Raw genomic sequence first — 22,077 nt, 5'->3', positions numbered from 1 at the left:
TAACATGCTAAGTGAAATGAGTCAGAAAGAGAGGGACAGACATAGAGGGATTGCACTCATTTGTGGAGTGTAGGGTAGAATCACATGAGGCTGACACCTAAGGACGGTAGATACAAGGGCCGGGGGATTGCCCCATAGCTGGAAGACTGCTTCATGAGTGGATGGGAGAATGCAGATGGAATAGAGAAGAGATCACTAAGAATATGATGGCTTGAAGAACCAATTGGGATGGGAGACGCATGCTGAAAGTAGATAATGGACCAAACATGATGACTTCTGAGTGTCTGTGTTGCAAGCTGTAATGCTCAAAAGTAGAGACAGAGTTTGGGGAATATTGTCTACCTTACAGGCAGGGGGATGGTGGGAAAGGGGGGGTATACCCGGGATATTGGTGGTGGGGAATGTGCACTGGTGGAGGGATGGGTGTTTGATCATTGTGAGATTGTAACCCAAACATGAACGCTTGTAACTATCTCATGGTGATTCAATAAAATTTAAAAAATTAAAAAATACATAATGAGATATTAAAATTCATAAATATTTAATTATGTAAATATATAAATAAACTATATAAATAATGAAATATAAATTAAAATATGTGAATATAGAATTTGGACATTCGGTGATGCAAACTTTAGAGATGGAAACAGGAAGGATCTAATTTGTTTTGTGGCATGGGTTAACTTTGTAAATATTAATCTGAATATCTGGAATATGCCTACATGACAGCAGGGTCAGTTTACATACACATCTAACTCAGAAGAAAAGTGTATCTAGAGATATAAATGTAGGTATTCAATAATTATATAGTTAGGGATACCATGAGCATTAATAATATCAGAATGTACAGAAGATAAGATGGGGCAGGGGCTGTGTCCTGACCACCTGCTGGTTAGAATGCAACGGGCCTGCATACACGATTACACAATGAACAGAAATGCAGAATTAAAATCAGGAAAGGATAGTGTCACAGAAGCCAGGGTTTTCTATTAACATTTCTAGAGAAAGTAGATGGTCGACTAACAAAATCTTACAAGATTAGACTGAAGGAATATAAAATGAATTTGGGTCTGATACACACATTTACAAAATCAGTATTTTAAAGGCCCAAGGCAGGGGAACAAAGGAGATCATTTTAAGTAGAGCTTACAAGCATATACCTGTTTAACTTCCTGAAGCATCCATTTTAAGGCATAAGTAAATGTTATTACCTGATGAAATTTGCAGGCTTTCTCAGCATGAGATACTTACCTTCATGCCTGGGATACCAGGAGGTCCCTAGTATTAAAAATAAAAGGGATTTTAATATAAGACTCAAACAAAGGAACAAAAAGTTTCCTAAATATAAGAATATCTATGAATATATTGTTTCATAATTATAAAACTATATAAATAAATGAATACATTACTATACCAGTATGGTATAATATAGCTTAGGATACTTAGAGATTTAATATGCATGTTATATATAATATAATATATATGAAATCTTTTAAGCCAGCAGTGTTATGAACTTCCTTTGGAAAAAAAAAACAAAACCCTTCTCTAGTTCAATACTTTAAAAGACAAAATTGAAATGTGAATGCACTGAGTTCACTTTCTACACTTCATCTGCGAATTCCAGCTTTCATTATAATTCCCAATTTTATAACTTACTGGAGGACCCTGTACACCAGGAAAACCGGGACTGCCTGGAAATCCACGTTCTCCCTAGAAGGATTTAGAAGGTGGTTAAAGAGAATATTCAGTGAAATAAGGCCAGGGAGAAATATAGCTTATAAGCATAAAAATGCCAAATTATTTCAGTCATAGGTAGTATACAAAGAAAAAAATAGCACGAGAAGAGACACAATCCAATGAAAACAAACCCTCAGACACTGGTACAGAAATAAAGTTACTGATATAGGGAGAGTTAATTGAACCGATCCAGTGGACTGCTAGGGAGGAATATTGATACTGGTGGTGGTTGTCGTGGCAACACTATAACCTTAATACATATTCACACTCTTAAAAACCAGCTACTTGATAAATATATTTTAAATGCATGGGAAAAAACAAAGACCATGAAAGTACCATAAATAAAACTAAATTAAATCAAGAGTATCTTATTGGAGATTTCTGTGAAAGCCACGTTGCTATATGCCAGACTTCCAAAAAAATCATTGGTCCTCACATTCTAATTATATCTAAATTCAATATCAATAACAATTTAAGATTCTAAGATACTTTTACCCACACTTATCAATCCAAATCTGATATAAGGAATATAATTCTTACACTCCAGTCATTTGTTTCTGAGAAATCTTTGAGACAATTATCCTACAGTTCCTGCCCATGGTTACACTTGAGAGCTAATAATTTTCCTCAATTTTCCGACTATGTCTAATATAGATCCTCATTTAACTGCCCTGTTGTGTTTTTATTTTTATTACAAACCATTGTAGATTATTTTTGTAAAGAGGAAAAATAATAAGAACGAATGTCACTATTATCACCAAGAGAACAATATTATCAATAGTTCTAGCAATTGTAGGGCATTATATTTTCTAGGTACCCATTTTTTCCTAACAATTTTAAAGTTCTAATATAGACATTTAATTTAGAAACATTCAAACGTTTCCAAAAATAAAATTATCATTGCTATGTGTCAATACCCCTCTCTGCACCATTTTTATACAGGAAAAGTAGATACATGTCAGATTCATGCCATGGTATGTATTCCTGTATATTCCGTACATATATGTAATACATACATGCATGTACAGGAGGCCTGTATATCAAGTTTAGATGTAAAAAAATAAAAACAAACCTTCAAGATTTCATTCTATTAGCTACATAGTAAGAAATTGTATTCAATATTTAATCTAAAGATATATATATATAATTTTTTAAAATATGATGCTCACATAATTGAGGTCCTCAAACAAAACTAACCTGCATCTAAGGTGTTCATTTTAAAAAGTGGAAGGGAAAGATCCCTTTAATCATATAGCATATTCAACTCATTTTAGAAAACATTTGAAGTTTAAATTTAAAACTGTGGCTATTGTCTGTCACTCGAGGCATGCTGGCCTTCCAAAATCACCAATACAGACATAAGAAAATAACTATTCTAACATAATGATCCATGCAAACTAACTCCACATTGGTCTATTGTAAGGATCACCAAGCTGAAATGAAAAACACAACCAGATACAATTAAAATAAATTGCTATTAGCAATGTTATTGTTGCTGCTGATACCATCAGAAAACATAAGAAACACCTGGAAAATATTGGAAATTACAATTAAATTTATGAGCTTCATGTATACACTGTACTTATTGTCTAGCATAGTGTTTCTAATGTTAACTCTAGTGTTGAAGTTATTTTGAATATATCTCATAGTACAAATCTGACACATGCCATTATTTATAATGATCCAGATTGAGAAATGGTACAAAAGGGAAGGAACCTTGCCTTGAATGTGGCAGACCAGGGTTTGATTCCCAGCATCTCACATGGTACACCAAACCCCACCAAGAGTGATTTCTGAGTGCCAAGCCAGGAGGAGCAAGGCCTGAGCACCATGGGAGGGTGAGAGGAGAGGAGGGGAGGGTATGGGAGAGGAGGGATGGGAGGAAAGGAGATTTAAGCTGGAGAGACAGTTAAACAATGGAGTACTGGATTTGATCTTTAGCACCGCATAGTCCTAGGAAACGGCTTGGAGCAGTCCCTATGCACCATTGGGTATGGCATAAAAACAAAACAAAATGAAAGGCAGAAAAAACAAAAGATCCAGAGAATTTAAAAAATAGCTTCAATGACTTTCTTTTTGTTTTTTTTGGATCACACCCATCAATGCTCAGGAGTTACTCCTGGCTCTGACTCAGGAATTACTCCTCATGGTTCTCTGGAGGCCATATGGGATACCTGGGATTGAACCTGGTTCAAGAGAGTGCAAGGCAAAGGCCTTACTCATTGTACTATTGCTCCAGACCCCTAGTTTCATTGATTTTTATCTGCAAAATATAAGATGCTAAAAGGTTACAGAAAACAATAACAATGCACAAACTTATAAGAGAGAAAATGTGAGGAAACCTGAAGACTGTAGCTTTTTTTTTAAATTTATTTCCTTTTTTTTTTCTTTTTGGGTCACACCTGGCAATGCATGGGGGTTATTCCTGGCTTTGTACTCAGGAATTACTCCTGGCAGTGCTCAGGGGACCATATGGGATGCTGGGATTTGAACCCGGATTGGCTGCGTGCAAGGTAAACGCCCTACCCACTGTGGTATCGCCCCAGCCCCAAGACTGTAACTTTTTAAAATAAGAAAATTTTCACTTTTTACTTGCTATGATTAAGATACTAATTCTGAACTGTTGATAAGAGATAAGAAAAGAAAGAAAATAATAAGTCTGTCATATGTAAAGTTTTATTTTTATTTTTGTTAATTCCATGGTCCCGAAGATAATTCAGCAGGTAGGGCGCTTGCCTTGCACTAGGTCTATCCAGGTTCAATCACCAGCATTCCATATTGTCCCCCAAGCTCTGCCAGGAGGGATTCATGAGGCAGAGACAGGAGTAAGTCCTGAACACTGCTAGGTGAGTCCCCCAAACAAACATGAAAAAAGACACTATCTGTCTGACATAATTTATATGGATTTCTTTGGATTTAAGAATGTATTCTTATGAAGTATAGATTAAGCTGAAAAGAATATCACCTTGGTTCCATTGCAACCAGGGATACCTTGAGGTCCTGGAGCTCCATCATGGCCTGGCATTCCCTTTGAAAAGATATAAGATACGTATAATTACTAGATTGATCTTTAAGGAATATTAAAATAAAAATCCATATTCTACTTACAGGAAGGCCTGGTGTCCCTGGAAATCCAGGAAGTCCAGGAGGACCCTATAAAAAAATAAATTTCTTGAAGAAAATAACAGATAACAATAATATCTTATCTAAAGGAATGATAAAATTATATTTTGAAAACAAATGGACAATATATGTTTCCATGATTATTAGCACTCATTGTTGTTCCTTTAAATATCATTAACAAATTCCTATTATATACTTAAAATTATCTTTTAATACAAAAGTATAGGAAAAAATCCTATTTGAGGAGACAAAGGAATAGTACAGCAGTTAAGGTACTTGTCTTGCACATGGTTGACCCAGGTTTAATCCCTGGTATTCCATATGGTCCCCTGAGCATTGCAAGCAGTTATTCCTGAGTGCAAAGACAGGAGTAACCCCTGAGCCTCTGACCACAAAACCAACAAAAATTCCTACTTGAGTGTCCAGTTTTCCCTGGACTTAGTAGGAACGTGCAAATTAGTAGACACAATGTCCCTAACAGATAAAGTGGTTCTCCCAATTCATGATGACTTATGAATTCAGAAGAGTTGATTATCTGACCCTAAGCCAGGCTGTCCCACCCTAGACAATCCAGAGGGGTGTGGGGGTGGATGAGTCCCACCCCTGCCCCCAAAATGCCCTGGAAGCCAAAGACCTCCAGAACTCAATCACCTCAATGTTCACAGCTGATATCCACAGGCTCAGAAGAGCCTCATCCAAGAGTGAATCTGCTGAAATACTCAGGTATGCAGGACTTGTGATAGAAAACTTCAGTCTCCCCCTAGAGTCAGGAATGGGGGACCTCCCCCTATCTCCCTGCTCTTCTGGTAACTGGCAGTCATGCCCACAAATGGCCTCTGGCGCCATTTAAGCTCATTAACGGCCATGATACAGAGACTCACAAATAAACCTAGGAAGAGGAAGAAACAACATACCCCAGAGATGCCTCTGGACCCCAAAGTCACAATCCAGTTAAAAATTTAATTCTTTTTTAATTTTTAATGAATCATCATGAGATACATTTACAGACTTACAGACTTTCATGATTGCATTTCACTCAAACAATGTTCAAGTACCCATCCATCCACCAGTGCCCATTCTACACCACCAATGTTCCCAGTACACCCCACCCCTACCCCTTCCCAACCTCCTACCTCTGTGGCAGGTACAATACCTCTTACTTTCTCTGTCCTTTTGGATGTTATGGTTTGAAATACAGGTAACAAGCAGCCATCATATTCAGTCCATAGTCTACTTTCAACATGAATCGAGTATCCCGAGCGATACCTCCAACCATCATTTATTTAGTGCTCCTTTCTCTATCCCAGCAATCTTTTCCCCTAGCTTTTGAAATTGGCTATCAAGCCACGGGGCAGTCCTCCTGACCTTTATTTCAACTGTTCTTAGGTGTTAGTCTCCTATTATGTTACTTTATATTCAACAAATGAGTGCAGTCCTTTTATGTCAGTCCTTCTTTTCTGACTCAATTCACTTAGCATGATACTCTCCATGTCGATCCACTTATATGCAAATTTCATGACTTCATTTTTTTTCTAACAGCTGCAAAGTATTCCATTCTGTAGATATACCAAAGTCTCTTTAACCAGTCGTCTGTTGTCGAGCACTTGGGTTTTTTTCCAGATCCTAGCTATTGTAAATAGTGCTGCAATAAACATATAAGTGCATATGTAATTTCTACTATGCTTTTTTGCATCTCCAGGATCTGTTCCCAGAAGTGGCATTGCTGGGTTAAATGGGAGCTTGATTTCTAGTTTTTTGAGAAACGTCCATATTGTTTGACAAAAAGGCTAGACCAGTCAGCATTCCCACCAGCAGTGAAGGAGAGTCCCTTTTTCCCCACATCCACACCAACACCTGTTGTTTTTGCTCTATTGGATGTGTGCCAGTCTCTATGGGGTGAGATGATATCTCATTGTTGTTTTGATCTGAATCTCCATGATGATTAGTGATGAAGAGCATTTTTTTCATGTGTCTTTTGGCCTTTAGGATTTCTTCTTTGAGAAAATTTCTGTTCATTTCATTGCCCTATTTTCTGATGGAATTGGATGTTTTCTTCTTGCAGAGTTCAGACAGTGCCTTGTATATCCTTGATATTAACCCCTTATCAGAGGGGTATTGAGTGAATATCCTTTCTCATTCTGTAGACTCTCTTCGTATTCTGGTCACTGTTTCTTTTGAGGTACAGAAACTTCTTAGTTTATGGTAAAAAATTATAATTTCTGGAGCATATGGCCACGAATCTCATATTCTATACAAGGGCTTAATGGTTCAAGGATGATACAACAATCTTCACACACTTTTCTCTACGGAAATTTTTTGGATCATATTTAGTGGATTATTCATAACAGGCAATCCAAAGTAATTATTTTCTGCTTTAGGAGCAAGCTTTGGGGATGAGGGTGGAATAACTTGAAATACAGTGGTGGGAAGGTATAATGGTGATGGGATTGGTGTTGGAATATTGAGTGTAATCAAGTATTATGAGCAACTTTATAAAAATAAAATAAAATATAAAAAATTTAAAAAGAAGGGTGGATGAATAAGTGGAAAATACTTGGCCCTGAGGAAATCCATACCATCAACTCTAAAAGCATTGAATTAAACTTCCCTGTCAGGATTGGCAAAAGTATGAGTGTGGGGCCAGAAGATAGTACAACAGCTAGGGTACATGTGTGGGTTTTCACACAACATCTCAAGACACAAGAAGAAAGAAGTTAAAAAGAAAGGTTTCAGTGGTGGGCCCGAGCATGGGTATGACACAGTGGTGGCATTAGCTGGCCAGGAGCCGCCTCCCCAGACTCTTCCAGACAACAGGTTCTCCCTTTACGGTGCAGTCACAGTCATTGTTATGGCTGTAGTCTCGGTCATTAGAGTTCCATCATCCAAGTCTCCTCTCAGACCTCAAAGTCTCCAAAGTCTCAGTTCTCCTTCTCATCTTCAGCATCTTGCCATCGACCTCTCGCTCTCAACATCTGGTCTTCAGCATCTAGTCTCCACTCTAAGTCTCCTCTTGGTGTCTTCTCTATCTTCAAGTCTTTGCCTTCCTCTTCAGTCTCCTGTCTCTATCTTCCTCAGTCTCTGTCTCTCTCTGTCTCCTGGTCTCTAGTCTGCTGCTGTTATCTTCCATTTATCCATCATCTTTCTCTTTTTAGTCTCTTGCCTCTATCTTCCTCTGCTGTCATTTTCTCCTTCTCTCAAGTCTTGCTCCATTGTCCCCAGTCTTCAGTCTCTGTTTCTTTCTTTAGTCTCTCCCCGCAACCCCTTACATCAGAGTTATATAGGAATCATGTAGGGTGGGGATACAAACGCGGAGTTAAACATTAAGAAATCAATAAAGATAGGTAAAGGCCACTCTTTCTCAAGGACAAAATCTCATTTAAGGAAATTAATCAATATTATTAGGAGATCTGCCCAAGTGTGGGATTTCATCCAGGATATATTACTTTCTCTTCAGCTCGTAATCCACTTAAACAGTCATAGTAAATTTAGTTCTTATAATATTTCTAGCATTGTCATTTTGTATGAGCACAGCAAGAAATATATTAAGCTTAAAGTTTGGTTCTTCCTGGGTACATCTCACTGTATATTCCAGACCAGAGTCCTCAGGCCAGGTTAGTGTTCCTAACCCCAGCAGGGTACTTATTCAGTTACCTCTTTTTTGGGGTCATGACAGAGTTTGTCTATGACCGTGCTCTTAACTTATAGGTAAGTATAATAGTGCTTGGCCTGGGCCATTTTCATGCCAGGCCTAGGTCACAGCTTGTCCTGGGTCCATCAGTCCCTAGTTGGGACTCTTCATGGAGTGCTAGGAACTAAGGGCAACTGAGGCTTAACTCAATTAAAAGTGAATGTCCAGGAGTAAATATTATTTTGGGGTCAATTAACTCCCATGTTACATAGCATAGCATTAATTGTCTCCCTGTGTCTATACGAAAAGGGCATTGCTAAATTAACCATACAAATGATATGAAGGAAAGAGAAAAGAAATATAGGATTATTAATTTTGCTTCAGTTGCACTGCTGTAGGAGTGATTCAATAAACTTTTAACTACCTGCAGGAGCAGCAAAGACAATCCAGTGTTATCTAACATACATGTATAGCAAGCACCCAACTCAGCTCAATTCCAAGAACCACATGGTCCGCTGAGCATCACCATGTACAGTCCTGAAGGCCCCCAGAACTGCTGTGGTGACAAGGCTATTCCTAGCCCTGCAGTACTTAATTAACAGTACATTCTGAAGCCTTTGTGCTAAACTGTAGGCCCAGGTAACAGAGAACTTATCAGACATGCTGGTCACTTCTTGCAAGGTCCCCACGCAAAAAAAATTCTGCTTAATAATATTTTTTTAGGTGAGATAATGTGAAAAGCAATTCTTATACAGTATCAGCAGGATTCAAACAGTATTGAGAAAAATTTATGGAGCAAAATTACATATGCATTATCCTTTGAAGCAAATCATTTCTAAAAAATCAATAAACTAGAAATCATGAAATAGTAAGTGAAATTTTAGGTTATATAAATTTCAGCAGTATAATTAGAAATAAAATATAATCACAATTACAGCTAAAGATTAGAAACAACTCAAATGTCTACTAACAAGGACATGGGGAAAATGAATTATTGCCCATTCTCAAAATTCTGCTAAATACAAAAAATATACATCCACGAGATTTAGCTGTTTAAAAAGATAAGAAAGATTATCTATAATGAAATATGCAGTGATAATCAAAATATGACATTAGGTATAAGGAACAAATTACAAGAGATAAGCAATTTTGGAGATTGAATTTTTTTAACCTGGATAGTAGTTATAGGGCTTGATAATCTAAAAATCATTTTTAAATAGTAGGCGTATAATAATCTATTAGCTTAGTAATTATTATATTTATATAGTATGTGTTCATAAATAATTGTCTTTTTTAATAGTACAAATTATATATTCAATAATGCTACCATTTATAAGAAAAGTAGACGATAATCAATAGATAATAAAAAGACTAAATAAAAAATAGTAAAAATGATTTATCTGTAAGGAGAAAGAGAAACACAGAACACAGGATGTATGGAAGAGAAGTATCTCTGATAATATGACATGGTACAGAACAACACGCAGATTTAATTGATTAATAAAAGTTATAAAACATTTAAAAAGGAGTCATTAAAAATTGAAGGGGCCAGAGCAATAGTACAGTGGGTATGGCACTTGCCTTGAATATGGCCAACCCAGATTCGAGGCCCTGCATTCCATATGGTACCCCAGGTCATGCCAGGAATGATGCCTGAGCGTAGAGCCATGAGTAAGCCCTGAGCACGACTAGGTGTGGCTCCGAAATAAAAACTAAAAGAAAATAATTTTTTAAAGTTACTCATGGGTTGGGGGTTAGAGACATGGTACAGTGGTCAGGAGCTTTCTTTGCATTATGAGCTCATCTGGGGTTCATTCCCTAGCATTCCATATTATCCTCCAAGCACCACAACGAGTAATTTCTGAGTGCACAGCCAGGGGAAAACCCTGAGCTTTGCTGGGTGTCACACGCCCTCAACAACAACAAAAAACTCATGTGGTCAGAGTACAATGGTTTGGGTGTTTGCCTTGCACATTGCTGACCCAGGTTTGATCCCTGGCACCCTATAACCATCCCGCAAGTCACAAGGAGGCATTCTTGAGGACAAAACCAGAAATACTGACCACAGCCAGGTGTGGCCACCAAAAGAAACAAACCAAAAGGTATCTCATTTTCTATTGACTAAGCTGTGTGGACAAAAAAAGGGTCTCATGCTCTACTGACTAAGCTAGGTGACCGTTGGAAAATTCTGATTTAAACTATTTATATGATACATATTTTCAATAGATTGAAAACTATTGTAATTTACATGATATTTCTTGTTCATAAGCTAAATTAAAATATTTTACATTAGCTTAAGTAGACATTTGGATATATAAATAAAATTATTATATCACTAAAGAAAGATTAACTGAATACCTACACAAACCTTTCTGTTTAACTTTCTGAATTTCTTCTTTTAATTTTTTTATTTTATTATACTTGACATAATATGGTTACAATAATATTAACATGTATGGTTTTAATGTGCAAATTCAATGCAATTTCACAACAAATTTTCCTAAAACACTTCACCACTAAGACTGTATTTTTATTTTCTCACTTCAGTGAGTCTTCCAGTCACCTTATATAAATTCATTTTTCTTCGTCTGTTTAACAAAACATTTAACATACAAGAAAATCACTTACTCTAATGCCTTTTGGTCCTGGTGGTCCTGGAATTCCATCATCACCCTGAAAAATACATCTTTAGTATCTTTTCATTCAAAAAGAGCCCTCAGGTAAAATTTTAGGTTATAAAATAAGACTTAATTTTTTTTGACCATTGTGAAAGTTAGTGAAGAATTTTATATCCAAGGAACAAGCATTACATTGCGACTGAAAATAAGTTAGAAAAAAACATAAGAAAGCCCTTTATGACAGTCCCATGTAAAAATACTCAACATCACTAATAATCATGGAAATGAAAATCAATACCATGGTATATTTACATCAAACTTGTTAAAATTGCTACTACAAATAAAATAAGAAATAACAAGTGTTGCCAAGTATGTGGAAAACTCCCATACATTTTTTCTGAGAATGTAAATTGATAGACCATTATTAAAAATACTAAGAATATTTCATTTAAAACCAAAAATATAAACACATCTTAATAGGAATAGTTCACTTCAAAAATTAAACCTTTGGGCTTACCCATACATCCAGAATAATGTGCTATTTTTAAAATCAGTTGATTAGCAACTTTAATTTCACCTTCAATCTAAATTTTATTTATCTATTTATTTATCATATTTATTGAATTTGTCTATGTATGTATGACCAGTTTAGAAAGCCTGTGTTGCTGTTTACCACATTCCATTAACACACTATAATATATAGACTAATTCCCGGATGGGGAAGACTCCAGGAATCAGAAGAATTGTTATTTGGTATTACTGACTCTGCTTAGGATCGTGCTCCAGGGAAATTCTCCCACTATTGGGGTGATTCAAGTTGAAGAGGTTGCACACGTCCTATTCTTAATCTCTTTTGAGGTTCCTAAAGCTAAAGATAATAGCACTGTCTGCACTGTCTTCCCATCGTTCATCTATTTGCTCGAGCAGACACCGGTAACGTCTCCATTGTGAGACTTGTTGTTACTGTTTTGGCATATCAAATATGCCACGAGTAGTTTGCCAGGCTCTGCTGTGAGGGCAGGATACTCTCGGTAGTTGCCGGGAGCTCTGAGAGGGACAGAGGAATCGAACTCGGGTCGACCTCCAGCAAGGCAAATGCTGTAAATAGTAATAGCCTCAATTCCTTGGCACAAGAAGTTACAGAGAACAATAGAAACCTTAAATTTTCTTCTAAAATCATTTGACTATGGGAGTAACAACTAGTTCTTTAATAGGACCATCATGTTGTTTTAGATATTGGTTTCTGGGTATAATTAAAGTTACTTTTTGGTATATGTAACCCATATTTTAAAGGACTTAATTATTTTGTTATCATTTATTAACAATTTGGAACATACCTTTTGTCCCAGAGGCCCTGGAGGACCTTCAGGACCTGGAAATCCAGGCAAACCTGGATGGCCTTCCAATCCTGGAAGTCCTTTCTCCCCCTGCAATTGAACGAAATTGAAAGGTAAGGTCATTTATGAATTTTCAAGCTCTGACCATGGTTGATATTTAAAATGATCAAATGACTATGTAGAAAAACCTTATTTAGTTTAATGGTACTAAATTCAGTGTCTATGAACATGAAGAAATCTGAAGGATATGAGTAAAAAAAAACACAAACCACTCTAAATTTATGTCACATTTCATAATATAATTTCTTGCTTGCAAAAGTATAAAGCATATCAAATATAAAATAGGATTAAACAATGTGTCATGAAGAGTTTAACAGTGAGGCAGAAATAAATTCATAAAATGAGGTCTGTAGGGATTATAAGACAAAAGTATGATACAGTGCTGAAGGACAAAAAAGAACCCAAGAGAAAATCTTTCAGTTTTGTTGTAAACATATAAGTGCAGAATTACCCAAACTGGAAATTTATTAAATGATTGGAAATGAGATAGGAAAAAGGCATTAGAACATCAAAATATGGAAAGTTTTTTGACTGCAAAATGAAACTCTGGAAGAATTACATACTGATTATGGTGAAAATAAGGTAAAAACCACTCTTAAGTCCTGTACTTACGATTACTATTTCAATTGCACTCATGCTCCAATTCTGAGCTGAATACTTATGAATACCAGGATAAGAAGGCCACCAATGAGAGTGAATCACATCTTATTAGCATAAAGCTTACCTACACATAGACATGAGGTTCTAGACAACTATAAGGAAAATACGATTATTGAAAATCAGAAATCAACTATACATCTCATAAAACTTTATCCTACCCGTTTATCACCAGAGGGCATTTGATCAATCCAAGTACTTGCACTTTTTAAAGCAGGTGGCTAAAACCTCTGGTGCTTGTATAACAGGAAAGACAGAGCAGAATTTCTGTTGCTGCATAGACAAGGTGGTCAGAACAATACAGTAGAAAATGCAGAAAAAGCAGGAGAGACAAGACTATGGAGGCACCTAGTTATCAGAACACCATCACACAATGGATACTGTGACTGGGCTTGAAGGCTGACAAATTCAGCAAAGATAGTTCTGCAGATATTGTTCCCCATCTTACACACTCATCAATGCTAAGACTAACATCAAATTCTTCTAGCTACATTTCCCAGCGCAGAAGAAGGGGATAACATGATAGATTTCCAGGGAAGTGTTCATTTGTAGTCCAAACTGGGAAATTCCTGGATACCAGGGTGCAGGTTTGTAAGATACCAGTAGACTCCTCCGCTAAGATGAATCCACATCACTTCTCTAATGTGGTGTACTTTGACTAGACACAAGTTTAGGAAGTCTCAACAAACACAGAATGGCAAGAGAATCCTCATTACCCTACACAATCACCGATAAGCATGTGCAACCACCACAATCTCAGAAACCTCTACAAATCACCTTCTAGTTCACACCTGCAGGAGGAAATAAGACAAAACTCAAAAGGTTGGGACCCCTCCCATTTTCACTGGAAATCTAAGCATTTCTATCTGCAAAGTATACAACTCACTTCAGGAAACACTCAAGACAGGGTATGCATATATATTTTTATAATACAAACTATATGACATTTTGGAAAATATAAAATTAAAGAGTAAGTAAAAAGATTGGTATTTATCAGGTATTATGGTGGGATGGGAAGAGGACAGATGAACTGGTAGGGCACAAAGGACTTTTAGAGCAGTGAAAATATTATGCATGATAATACAATGATGGATATATGTCACTATTTGTCAAAATACACTTATGATAACAAGAGGGAATTACCTGGTACAGTATGTACTTTGGGTAACAATAACCCATCAACTGTAACCAAAATATAGCTCTGATGAGGATGCTGGCAGCTAGCATATATGTGCATGTATGAGGCCTGGAAGTTTATGAGAAATCTCTGTAGCCTTCAATCCATTTGTGAAACTGGATCTGGCTGGGACATTCATCAAGCTACTGATCGGCAAAGTTGATCAGTTTTATCTGGCTGAATAAACTGGTTTCCCTTTCATCCCTCAGGGCTACACGTGCATCTTTCCTGAAATTGTATGCTGGACTGAAGAAGACCATCTTCCCCAAATAGAAACCGACCATAGATTGTTCTATGATCAAAGGTATACAAGTAGCTACAATTCCTGCTAGAATCTCTAGATGACCTTTCAATGTAGTTGTGAATCTAAAATTGCTCCCAAATAAAGATTTTAGTAAGAAACAAAGTTTTTTTTTTGTGGGGAGGGGACACACCTGGCTGTACTCAGGGCTTATTCCTAGCTCTGTATTCAAGGATAAGTCCTAACAGTGCTCAGGGGACCATATGAGGTGCTAAAGACTGAACCTGGAACAGTAACATGCCTTACCCACTACACTATATCTCTAGCCCCTAAATACTTTAAAAGTTCCCTTGTTCCCTTTATAATGACTTCTTAATAACTCTTTATACCCCCAGGTAATAACTAATTTGTTTAGTTACTAATATTAATTGGCATTTTTTAGATTTCTTATTTATCTTTTTTGTTTGTGGTCTTTGAGCCATACCCAGTGGGGCTCAGGCTTTGTGCTCAGGGATCGATCACTCCTGGGAGTGCTCAAGTGACCATATACATTGCCAAGAATTAAACCAGGTTGAACACATGTTATATAAATGAAACTACATAGAATGTAGTCCTTTTTATTAGCACTTCATTCAGTATAAGCATTTGAGTTTAAACATGGTATGATGTGTGTTGATAACTTACTCCCTTTTATTTCTGAGTAGTATTCCACTGTAAAAACAAATTACAATTTATCAGTTCAGTCACTAGTAGATAACTGAGTTGCTTCCTATTTCTGAATATTACAAATAAAGTTATCATAAACAAATGTTTACATCTTTGTAGTAATCATCTTTATTTTGTCATTAATAAATGTCTAAGAACAGACAAAATAATGTATTAGATTGGTGTTTACATTTATAAGAAACTGAGTTTTTCTGAATGTTCACATTATTTAGGTTTTTAATAACAACTTATGATAGTTCCAGTTATTTGACATCTAGTGCTATATATGATATTACTCTAATATGTGGACATAATAGATTTATAAAAAGGGTATCTCATTATGTTTTTTATGTATTTCCCTGATAATGATCTGTTTATCACTTCAATGTTTATTTATCATTAACATATTTTATTTTATGAAGTATCGTAAATATTTTGTCAATTCATATTCAATTAAAATTTATTTGGAGCTATTATAATTGGGGTTTGCGAATTCATTATATACTCTAGATACAAGTTTCATTATATTGAGACTTTAAAATATTTTACAAAGTGATATATTTTCATTCTTTTAATTATGCCTTCAAAAAACAAGTTCTTACACCCAAGAATAGTAGAGATAAGTACAAGGAGGTGTGTTCCACGTTTTGGAAGCTGGCCTCACATTCTGGGGTAAAATGTAGCTCAGATAGCGAAGGGAACACCAAGTAAAGGGTGGTTGGAGAACCTGCTCGGGATGGGAGATGTGGGCTGAAAGTAGACTATATACCGAACACGATGGCCACTCAATACCTCTACTGCAAACCACAACACCCCAAAGGAGAGAGAATGAAAAGGAATGTTCTGCCACAGAGGTGGGCGGGGGGGAGGGGGGATGGGGAGATGGGGTGGGGATGGTGGGAGGGATACTGGAAACAGTGGTGGTGGAGAATGGGCACTGGTGGAGGGATGGGTACTTCATCACTGTGTGGCTGGAACGCAAGCACAAAAGTTATAACTCTATAACTGTACCCCACAGGATTAACTAATCACTGTATCACCGTATCACTGTCATCTCGTTGTTCGTTGATTTACACGAGCAAGCACCAGTAATGTCTCTATTCCTCCCAGCCCTGAGATTTTAGTAGCCTCGCCTTACTCATCTTTCCCAACGATTGGAGGCTCTTTCAGGGTAAAGGGAATGAGACCTATCATTACTGTTTTTGGCATATCGAATATGCCACGAGTAGCTTACCAGGCTCTGCCCGTGTGGGTGGGATACTCCCGGTAGCTTGCCGGGCTCTCCGAGAGGTGTATACACATATACATGCACACACACACACACATACATATTTCTCTCTATGATTTGTTGCCTACAGTCTGAACTCCATAAAATATGGTGTGGTAATTGTGAAAAATGGGTAGGAAGTGTCTTAAAATGTGTCTGTAAAGTGACCTGGAGCGTGACGGTGGTTGGGTAGTGGAGGTCGGCTGCCAGGGCTGGGTCCCTTGGGGCGGGGAGGGTTCTCACCCGCCTCCCTCTGGGGCACACCGAGTGAAAACAGCCTGGTGCATTGGCTATTTATTGACTAATAAAAATTAAAAAAATAAGTTCTTCATTTTGATGAAACACAATTTATCAACAACTTTTTTTAATAGAATCTGGTTAAATCATCTGCTTAACTCAAGCTAAGAATGATGTTACTTATGCTTTTTTAACCTAGACATATAGATTTTGAGACTATATTTAGGTCTACAGTTCATTTTGAGTTCAATACACAATCAAGCTATGATTCAAAGTGCATTTATGCACGTATGCATAGCCACTTCTTTCATACTATTTCAATAAAGGACTATACCTATATTACTGAATGCTTCCTTAAAAATTGATATATATATATATTTTATGGATACTCTATTCTGCTGCATACATTTTAATGTATAAACTTTTACTATAAGAACAATATCATATTCAATTTATTTTTTACATTATCTAGAAAATATATATTATGAATACTGATTTAATTTTTTTCCCCTTCCGTACTCTTTACTGAGGTTGTGATGGCTTGGGGTTGTACACACTTGGTTATAGTACTTGAAAATTTAGTAACAGTGCTTGCACACTTAATTGTGGTGCTCACTGGGAGCAGCATGTGTAGTTGCAGTGCTTACTGAGGGAAAAATTCTTCAGTTGTGGTGCTTACATACATTCTAGTTTTAGTGCTACCATATGTCATATACTTCACTTGTATGCATATGCAACCACATACTTCATTATAGTGGCAGTTTCTAGATAGCAGACTTGCAGGTAACATATCTGACGCAAGTGAGTGACCACTAGGATTGAACTAAAAGTCTGAGATGCCTTTGCTGCTATGGAATTCCCAAGGTCCCCAAATTCATTTTCCATAGGATATATCAGCATTTTTATTTAAATTTTAGTATCAGTACAATTTTCATTCTAAAAGTAAGGCTTCTGGAGTTGGAAATATAATAATACGAGCAGGGCACTCGCCTTGCACACAGCAGATCCAGGTCTGATCCCCAACACTCCATATGATCCCTGAGCATAGAACCAAGAGTAATTCCTGAACACCACTGGGTATGGCCCCAAATTTCCCCTCCATAGTCTTCTCTCCTGCTTTTTTCTGCAATCTCTGCAGTGTTGATCTTACCATCTGTGTCTATGTAGCAACAGAAATTCTGTTCTCCCTTTCCAATTTCACAAATACCAGAGGTTTTAGCCACCTACTTTTAAAAATTCAAGTGTTTATATTGATCAAATATCCGCTGGTGGTAAAATGGTAGGGTAAAGTTAATTTCTGATTTTGACTGGAATTACACTGAATGTACTGCTAAATTTAGGGAGAATCAGCATTTTAATAATATTGACTCAAAATCCATGAACATGATATGTATCTCTACTTGTTAGGGTTTCTTTTGTGTAAACCCGGGTTTACTACATGCTAAATAAATGTCCTAGCTGCTAAACTATTGCTCCAGCCCCTATTGTTTTCAACATATGGTACTTTCATAAATGTGGTTTATTCTTATGTGTTTCAATCTTTTCTGCTAGTTAAAAGATATTTTAAATTTCAAAATCCTACTTAAATTTTAGAATACAGATATATATTGAATTTTCTTTATTAATCTTATGTTACTGGTTTTATTCTGTGATCTTTCTAAATTTCAGGAGCATTTTAGCATTATTCATAGAATTTTCTACACTGTCATGTATCAAAAAGAGGCAATTTTGCTTTCTCATTTCCAGTCTGGGTGCTTTTCCTTTTCATTTTCTGATACTTTTTTCACTGTAATGCCGAATTGAAGCAGTGAGAACAGACATGTTTCAGATATTAGGAAGAAAGGATTCAGTTTTTCTCTTACATTAAGTATAATTTTAGCCAGTAGTTTCATAGATGCTTCTAAATTCAAGGAAATCCTTTCTTAGTTTGCTAAGCATTTTTTATCATGTACAGATGTGAATTTTTTTCAATGATTTCTCTGCATCTACTGAAATAATTATATGAAGTTTTCATTGCTTTTTTAAAATATTTTAAAATTTTAAATATCCTATACACTTTTATTTATTACTGTAGAAAACATGCATTGTTAACATAAACTCCATTTGATAATGTATTATTCACTTTATATGCCACTATCTAAAATTCTGTTATTTTTAAGCATTTCTACATTCATTTTAAGGATGCTGATGTAGTTCTATATTTATGCTGCTTGTCTGGTTTGAGTTCAGGACATGTTCACTTCAAAATTATTTGGGCATCAGCCACTTTCTAGTCATTCTGGTATGCTCAACTCTGTTCTACGACTTCTCAAACCAGTGACTGGGACTTTTATCTTCCAGAGTTCCAGTCACCCTTTATCTTACAGATTTGAAGACACACTCAAAAGAAAAGACACATTAATGAAAATTATCCCAATGTGCTTCCTTTTTCATGGGCAGGATACTCCATGTTTCTGATTTGGAACATTCTCATGCTGTTAATGAGGTCTTTTATTTTGTTCATGGTATTTTATTTCTTATCATAGAAACAATAAACCTAATGAAAGTCACTCCAAATTACCCATTCTTTTTTCTTTTGACCATTACAGAAAGCACCATTATGTAAAATTACTTTCTTTAGGACAGAAAAGAGAGCTTAAAGGACTGAGAACTCTTGCTCTTCATGAGGGTGGCCCACGTGTGATTCCTCTGCATTTCATGATCCCTTGAGTACCATACCATGAGTAGCCCCAGCCTGAGCACCTATGTGTATACTCCCCTTGCACAAAAACCCTCAAACACTCTCCCCTCCAATAAATGTTACTCAAAACTTATCTGTATAGCCCAATCCAGTAATTATTAGTAAATATTCAATTAAGAGAAAAAATAATTACATATTCAAATGAGTATTTTGTATCCAGGACTTTAAAAAATATTTAATAAGCAAGCAACTAGATCTTCTGTGTTAAACTAGAATATACTCAAGATACTGCCCTTTTAAATATGTAATTAGTAACACTAAAGAACTTTTATTCAGACACCTGCTATCTTGCTGGCAGAGAAACAGTGAAGCATCCCATCTCAAGAAAAAAAATAAACCAAGAAAACATGATACTGCCAAATCATCCACAGTAGTTCAGGCTGAGAACTCTGGGGCCTTCTGTAAATGGAGATGGCAAATTCCCCTTTCTGCCTTAAGGCACAGCTGCCTGAAACCATACCTAACACTCTCCTATATAGAATCTGCCCAACGTCACAATTGAACCTCATCAAACTGCCAGCCACTAAACCCTTTCAGTACCTGTATTGCAAACCATAATGCCCAAAAGAAGAGAGAGTGTGTGCAAGAGATAGAGAAAAAGTGCCTGCCATAGTGGCAGGGCTGGTGGGGGGAGCAATAACTACCTGCAGTGTTATTGCTCCAGCCCCCGAGACATCTTTCTTAATAATTGGTATTGGCAAAATTTGCTTTGCTAGAAATGTTGATTGTTACTGAAAACAAAATCTAACTAGACTGGGTTTCCTCCTTCGTTTCTTCCTACCCTGTGTTAGCTGAAGCTAGTTGGTCCAGTAGGGTCAGAGTGGGACAATATTCTTGGAGGGTCTTTGCCTAGGAAAAGAAATAATCATGCAAGATGAGCCCAGCAGAATGAGACCCTTTCATTATGGTCTTTTCATTTATGACTAGCAAGATAATGAAGGAAGGTAATTCTGCAAGCTTTATGTCAGTTTTAACAGTCCCTCAAGCACTGAGAAAGATAATAGTCAATGGATGGTGTCCATAAGGATTTTTTTTCTTATGGAGTGAAAGGAGGAAAACTGAGGACATTGGTGTTGGGAAATGTATACACTGGTGAAGGGACAGGTAATGGAACATTTTATGACTGAAACCTAATCATGAACAACTTTGTAACTTTGTAACTGTGTACCACATGGTAATTAAATAAAAATATGGAAAAATAATAAATGAAGATATAATAAATTAAATAAATCATTCCATAGCTACATCTCCTGTACCATACACAACACCTCAAAATTTCATAGTACTCTCATCCCAGTTAGGACCACAGCAAATCTGATTGAAAAGTTACACAGAAGACAACCAAACTCAATTAGACTAAACAATAACACAGGAGGCTCAACGAGCAGTAACCATCACAGTATATCAATGACTTTAGTAGTACCACTGTAAGCTATAACAATGATCAGAAATTAACTCATTTATTTAAGTTTTGATAATGTTATTTGCCTTTGTGTTGTAACAAACAATATGAAGTAAATTTACTTGTGCCTGCAAGGAAGCAGGTTGGTGTGGAGGGTGGGAAACTGAGAACACTGGGATAGAGAAGGTCACACTGATGGTGTACTAAGAACAACTTGGTAAATCACATTGTTACAAAACAAATTAACTTTTAAAAATGTAAAATATTATTTTCAAGTATTTACTGATCTCTAGAGAGTACAGACTAGACCATGATCCCCTTTTAACTTTCTCTAGATTCAGTTCACAGTTCCTTTTTACTCTCCTAATTTAATCTTAGTCTCTGACATACAGAGGCCAGATTTATGCTATTTAAGTCACACTACAACTTATTTTGAAATCATTCTACTTATTTATGTTGCTGTGGAAAAGGTAAGATAAAATTTTTACACTAGAATGGACTATTTAAAGAAAAAAAATACATGACAGACCTTATATGGCCCACCAATACTAAAATATTTAATATATGACCTTTTATAGAATGTTTGCTAATCCCTAAGATCCTAAGATATCTTCAGCTATCTAGAACAACAGAGTATCCATCTTATTAGATGCTACAGTACAAGTCCATTTTTATTTTTATTTTATTTTTATTTTTTATTGAATCACCATGAAGAAAGTTACAAAGCTTTCAGTTTTAAGTCTCACTCATACAATGATCAAACCCCCATACATTCACCAGTGCCCATGTTCCACCACCAAGAACCCCAGTGTACCCCCTTCGACCCCCCCATCTGTGTGGCTAATGATCTTCACTTTATTCTCTCTATACTTTGGATACATTCAATATTTCAACAGAAAACTCACTATTATTATTTTGAATTTTCCCCCAACAATCAAACCTGCTGAAAAGGCATCATTTTATAGTTTGTTTTCTATAGCTGAGAATAAAGAATATATGAGGTTTGGATTTCTGATATTTTAGTAATTAAGTCCAGAGAGACTTCTGCCAAAAGTCGCTGAAAGAAAAGGCCAAGAGAGAAAAACCTTTCCCCTCCCGGGGCGGCATGGGGTTGTAGCTCAGTTCACAGTCTAGATGCATTTATGTAA

At 36.3% G+C, this 22,077-nt stretch overlaps 1 protein-coding gene across 2 annotated transcripts in view; it reads right to left on the bottom strand.

Moving 5' to 3' along the window:
• The window catches only part of COL4A5 (collagen type IV alpha 5 chain), a 245,474-nt gene that overhangs the window by 132,288 nt on the left and 91,109 nt on the right, over window positions 1-22,077 (bottom strand). For both annotated transcript variants that reach the window (XM_055121721.1, XM_055121720.1), the window contains exons 3-8: window positions 12,444-12,533; window positions 11,117-11,161; window positions 4,846-4,890; window positions 4,703-4,765; window positions 1,657-1,710; window positions 1,252-1,278 (exon numbers count right to left, since the gene is read on the bottom strand). In XM_055121721.1, coding sequence (XP_054977696.1) covers window positions 1,252-1,278; window positions 1,657-1,710; window positions 4,703-4,765; window positions 4,846-4,890; window positions 11,117-11,161; window positions 12,444-12,533 — 324 coding nt within the window. The remainder of the gene's footprint in view (window positions 1-1,251; window positions 1,279-1,656; window positions 1,711-4,702; window positions 4,766-4,845; window positions 4,891-11,116; window positions 11,162-12,443; window positions 12,534-22,077) is intronic.

This window comes from Sorex araneus, chromosome X (assembly GCF_027595985.1).
Source record: "Sorex araneus isolate mSorAra2 chromosome X, mSorAra2.pri, whole genome shotgun sequence".
NCBI lineage: Eukaryota > Metazoa > Chordata > Mammalia > Eulipotyphla > Soricidae > Sorex > Sorex araneus.
Note: the sequence above shows the minus strand (reverse complement) of the source record. Positions and strands in the feature narration are given on the sequence as shown.